This window comes from Manis javanica, chromosome 6 (genome assembly GCF_040802235.1).
Source record: "Manis javanica isolate MJ-LG chromosome 6, MJ_LKY, whole genome shotgun sequence".
In the NCBI taxonomy this organism is placed as follows: Eukaryota; Metazoa; Chordata; class Mammalia; order Pholidota; family Manidae; genus Manis; species Manis javanica.
The window spans coordinates 140,586,909-140,593,110 of NC_133161.1; the positions used below are offsets into that span (position 1 = coordinate 140,586,909).

General features: G+C 36.6%; 1 protein-coding gene across 1 annotated transcript; it reads right to left on the reverse strand.

Annotated features, from left to right (window-relative positions):
* Window positions 1–376: 376 nt before the first annotated feature.
* On the reverse strand, window positions 377–1,312 carry LOC108409344 (olfactory receptor 8G3-like). Its single transcript, XM_037000909.2, has one exon. The coding sequence runs from the start codon at window positions 1,310–1,312 to the stop codon at window positions 377–379; it is 936 nt and encodes a 311-aa protein (XP_036856804.2).
* Window positions 1,313–6,202: the final 4,890 nt, after the last annotated feature.

Genomic DNA, 6,202 nt, shown 5'->3' on the forward strand with positions numbered 1-6,202 from the left:
GAATACTGTAAACATTAAAGTTCTCCATTTAGACTGATGGGCAACATACTTCACTTTCCTATATTCATAAAATCTCAGTGATACAGATTTCTATTATCAACTTCAAAATCACCATTATCATTATTCCTATTTTTTGTACTACAGCATAAAAAATAAAGCTAAAGCTCCTTTAATCTTCAAGAGTCTTTCACTTATTATTTCTCTACACAAAACCACTGTGATACAGGTTCAAGAGTGGCCTTCAGGGAATTTTGGAGATGTGTTATATGGGGAAGTGTCATAGAATTTCCAAAACTTTGGGCAATCAACCTGATACATACAATATCTCAGAAAAGCAAAAGCCTGTTTTTATACAACATCACAATAGTGATTTTATTCATGAATGTTGTCTACTGTCCAGAATTTTCTTCAGGGCAGATTTGACATCTTTATTCCGCAAGCTGTAGATCATCGGATTCAGCATGGGTACAATGATGGTGTAAAACATAGAGGACACTTTCCCTTGTTCCATGCTGCTGACTGACGATGGCTGCAGGTACATGAAGGCTGCAGAGCCATAGAAGACAGCAACACCTGAGATGTGGGAGCTGCAGGTGCTGAAGGCTTTGGACCTGCCCTCAGTGGAGCGAATGTGGAGGATGCTGGAGAGGATGAAGATGTACGAGGCAAGGATAGTTAACGCAGGAGTCAGGATGTTAAATGCACTCAGGACTAGAACCAGTAATTCGTTGATGTAGATGCTGGAACAGGAGAGCTCCAAGAGTGGAAAGAGATCACAGAAATAATGGTTAATCACACTGGTTTTGCATAAAAAGAGTCTCAACATAAAGCCTGTATGTAAAGTAGATCCAAGGATGCCCAAAATATAAACTCCCACTGTGAGCCAGAAGCAGATGTGATAAGACATGATGGCATTGTAAAGCAAGGGCCGACAGATGGCAACATAGCGGTCGTATGCCATTGCAGCCAGCATGTGACACTCTGAGATAGCAAAAACAAGGAAAAAATAGAGCTGAGCCATGCATTCAGGGTAGGAGATGATGTTCTTCTCTGCCACAAAGTCCACCAGCATTTTCGGGGTAACGACAGTGGAATGGCAGAGGTCAATGAAGGACAAGCTGCTGAGGAAGTAGTACATGGGGGTGTGCAGGTGAGAACTGAGCCCAATCAGTGTGATCATGCCCAGGTTGCCCACCACCGTGACCACGTAGATTCCTAGGAACAGGAGGAAGAGGGGCAGCTGGAGCTCTGGCTGCTGCGTTAGCCCAGCGAGGATGAACTCGGTCACCAGGGAGTGATTTCCAGGATCCATTATCCTCCAGCAGGTTCTAAATTTAAAGAAGAGTCAATGAGTGTATGTGTGGAGGTGTGTTTGGGTCTGTGCTCATGTATGTGTGACTGTGGTGAGGGGGTGTAATTCTGTGAAGACCCTGATGTTTATTGCTCATCAGAGGAGATTCATAACGCAGGGATCTCTCGTGTCTCTCCTGCTAGTCTGGGACAATCAATGATTCGGGTGAACGAGAGAAGGAATTATAAACTTTAAGAACCTTGTAATTAAGATATTTTGTTACCACTTAAAAGAAAACTCCAATTTCTAGATTTTTAAATCAGTCAGAAGGACCCCTACTGTTATTTCTGAGGACTCTTTTCTTTCCATGTTCATAATGATATCATGCATATCAAATGCATATTTTCTTTTCACTCAGAATAAGTTATATGTTTCTATGATTTATAAACAAAGCATTCATTTATCTGTGGAAAGGAGTTACACTGGTCTGAGCTGCTTTCCTTACTGATATCCCAACTCAAAATATCTGTTGGACTGGGCAACTACCAGTATCTTTCCCCCAAGCATCAGTTGCTCTGCATGTCTCAGCCTCCTTCTCCAGACCTCCCACCCCCAAGGCAGGAACATAACTGCTGGGAGGAAACCATGCTTAATATCTCAGCAGCTATTCCCAAAACAAGAAATGTTCCTCCTTTAATCTAATTTGCATAATCCCAGGGGCCATAATACAATGACCTAAATTTGGGTCACATGTCCAACCAGTGGAGCAGTGGATTCTAATTGGCTTATGCAATTTGGGCTTCATGGTTAAAGTGGTGGAGGTCAGAAAATTGAGAATATTCCTATTCTCAAAATGTGAGAAGGGTTTTGAAGACAAACACTGGTTGTCATTTTTGCAGGTCTTTTTTATAATCGTGTATTTTACATGTGCTCTGTTTAGAATTGAAGAATGGTGGAGAAGTGAATTAGTAGAGCATAAGCAAAATACAGCTATAAATTTTAGACAAAATTCAATACTAGTTGACAGTGTGATTTTTTTTGAATCAGTGCATCTTTTCCTTAGATTTTCAAATAAACTGACTAGATATGAAAAAATGGAAATTCGTGTTTTACTTCGCACTCAAGCAAGAGTTTGATTAGTATATTCAGGATGGGGTAGAATATTTTGTGTGATATTAAAAAACCTGAAGAATTTCAGAAAAAAAATGATCTACAAATCTGTCATTTGAAGAATGGCTGATATACTTGAGGGCATTTCACTAGCAAAGGAAAAATTCATGTGACTCTTGACAGTTATCTCAATGTTACCACATTGTTTAAGAGTTATTGGACTCATTGTCACTAAGAGACTGAAGTAAATCTTACTGCTTTAAACTCCGGGATAACATTTGGTTTTGCAACAAAGGAAAACATTCCAGCCAACAGACATATCCTGATCTTACAGTCAGAAATGTTTGAGTACAGCCTGAATAACCAATTTCTCAGCAGATATTGTTTACAGACATAAGCACTTGATGGGGGTGGGAGGATGGATTAAATCATCTTCAACATTTCTTCAGTTCCAATATTTTATGATTTTATAGTTCTAATAGGTCCTGATATGAAGTAAGATAGGAATAGATTGAAATCTCAGTTCAAGCCCATGCTTGCTGTAAGACATCATTTCAAGTGCGTATGTTTAATCCCCTGGAGAAAAAACCCACTAATATCTGTATTGTGTGAAAATAAGTTAAATGATGCCTACAGGTGCTTAGCACAGTTCCTGTCTCTTTGCAAGAACTTAATAATGTCAATGCTATTTTGTTTTAAGAGTATTGATTTTAATTCTTTTAAATAATTAATTAGACCCCCAATTTTGGTCCTTTATGATGGTAGTTTTTCACTTTTTTCCCATAGCACATCTTGTTGCTGCTTTCTACATTAACACTTACAATAATACATAGATTTGGAAATACTTTTACTGAATATTAACTTCCTAAAACCATTGATATTGTCCATGGTCTCCAAATAAACTTCACACTGCTTTCTTTGTCACTCAATGATTTGTATAATTAGCTAACAAAGAGAAAAGTTGTATTTTTTTATGTCCCAACAAGTATCACATGGTTTAGCTTTTTCACAAAGAGCATTCAGTAGACTCTCATTGTTGACTCATATATCCCTTCAGCTTTCTCCCATTCAAACCGCTCTATCCTATGCGATGTGGTGCAACCCTGTTTAAAGCCATTTGTACAGGCCTACGAATATGTTTTTTATGTTAACATTTAGCACATACTTATTTCTGTATTAATTATTATTAGCTATTTACTGGTTTTTCTTCTGGACAAGACTGTAAACTGAATATACTGCTTGTCACAATGCCTTACATACAACAGGTATCGGTAAATATTTGTTTTCAATTATTAAAAGAAGTTCAGGGACAAGTTAACATAGATTCAATGTAAGTGAACAAGGCCATCACACTGCCTGAGTTGTAGTGAATAAAAAAAAGCATTTGCTCTAAAAATTTTATTCAGCAGGGGACAGGGAGATGATAAGGGAATGTTTGCTCCTCAGGGAGTGTGAGTCTTAGAGTGTGAACAGGTAGAGAGAAATAACTGTGCATCGCTAAGTGCACTGGGTGAGACCTAGTGTAGAAGACTACAATTTTAAAACTTAAGGACTGGGGTTCAGACACACCCCCGTTGCTCCCTGAAAGTGCAGCTATGTACATTTCTCCCCCCCATTTCTCTGAAGGGAATAAAGATTCTGATGAGCTGGGTGGAGAGTTCTGAGAACTAACCTTGTAGGATCGCTTGGTGCTTGAGGAGGTTATGGGCTCACAGCTTCCATGGCAAGAATGTGGGTCACTGGTCCTGATTCCTGTTGAAGCTAATGGCCCTCTGCAAAGGTTGGTTGATATAATGTGATGATTTTATACTCGGGGTTTTGATGCTAAGGTCTGATTAGGAACAAATAATAATAATGACCTCCCACTAGAATCATATCCCACAAGTACCAACTCTTAGGAAAAGAAACAATTAGAATTCCCCTTTTCCCTGTTGGCTTTCAAGTGTTTATGGTGTCACAGAAGTGTGATCTGTTACTGTTGTTAGATTATGGATTGCATGCAAGAACATTATAGATTTTATTAGAGCACCAATGGATTTCATACCCAGGTTAATTAAAATTTCAAAATTTCAGGAAATATTTTAAGATTTCCTTCTAAAGGAATTTTTTAAGTGATTTTACACAAGGGGAAAAATAGAAAATGAGGGGAACAAACTTTGTACATAAGAATTGAAGTTTTTGTATTAATTGATCTCTCCTAACCATATTTTGATATCATGATATACTCATAAAACAGTAATACTTGGAGTATTTTAACTTAGGGGCTGAATGAAATCATCTGCTAGGTATTGCAATAACCCTATGAGAAGTTTCTAAGAAATCTAACAAGGATAGATGAGGACTTATTTTCTCACAAAATTAAAAGAGAAATGTTGATGAACAATTAGAGACCTATGTATTATAAAGATCCTTTTAGTTCTATGTAAGTACTACATTATTTTATTTGTTTAGAAATAAACATTGCATTTAAATGTTTTTTATTCAAATATTCATCGAATGTTCTATAATTCTTTAGACAATACTTACAATAAAATATGCTAACCAAATTTACTTTTTGCAGCTTTGAAATATAATTGACATATAACATTGTGTAAACTTAAGGTGTACAACAGGTTGATTTGATACATTTAAATGCCATAAATCAACTACTGCCCTAACTTAAGCTAACAGTGCCATCCTGTCACTTTTTTTACCATTTATTTTTGGTGGCGAGAACATTCAAAATCCACTCTCTTAGAAACTTACATAATAAACTCTAATCATCATGCTGTACATTAGAGCCCTAGAACTTACTCATCTTTAAACCGGAAGGTTGTACCCTTTGATCAAGATCTCCCCATTTCCCAGTGACCATCTGTTAACCATCATTGTACTCTGTGTCTCTATGACCTTGGCTTTTCTAGATTCCACATATTAAAGGATAATATACAGTTTTCACCTTTCTCTTTCTGACTTACTTCACTCAGCCTAATGCCTCTAGGCCACTCCCTGTTGTCCAAAATGGCATGATTCCTTGCTCTCCTCATGGATGAATAATACTTAAATATATATCATATCACATAATATCTTATCACTTTGGTTGTTTCCATATTTTTCTTGGCTAACGTAATTTTCTTTTAAATGCCTTAAATTAATATTATATATGACATTTTAATGGATTTTTTAAAGGCATTTTTGAAAATTCCTCTGAAAAGGGCAAAAAACCTAAAACAAAATAATCCATAAACCCTATAGAAAATGTTGCTCAACTATAATCATTTATCCTTAGAAAATAGGGTACAATGTAAGATGTAATAGTTCTCAGAATTGTGACAATTTTGATCAAGATAATATCCACAAGCAGTCATTAACATAACAAATATCACAAAAGAGGTCATTATTATATAATATGTGACAGGCCCAGAAGAGTGCTGGTTAGTAGCCTGGAGTGGTCAGAAATGCACGGAGAAGTGAACACTCCAGTTTGTCATTGAAAAGCACGTAAAGTGAAAGGAATTGTAAACTTTACAAAAGGGAAATGGTGTCCAGAAGCCATTTCAGAATGAGAAAGCAGCATGAATGCTGAGAAGACCATAGAATTGAACTCAACATTGCTAAGATATTATTGGAATTACCCTACCCAGAAAGACATATATCTTTCTAGAGCATCCTAATAGGTATTAAAATGCAAATGTTTATTATTTATGTATTACATGTTTTATTTTAATATTATTTCACATTATTACTCTTCATAGATACAATCTTAAATTCACATGTTAAGCTCTAGGGAGAACAACACTGCGTTGCCTATTACTAAATATA

Coding starts and splice junctions, on each gene's coding strand:
- LOC108409344 (XM_037000909.2), bottom strand. CDS start 1,312: ATGGATCCTGGAAATCACTCCCTGGTGACCGAGTTCATCCTCGCTGGG.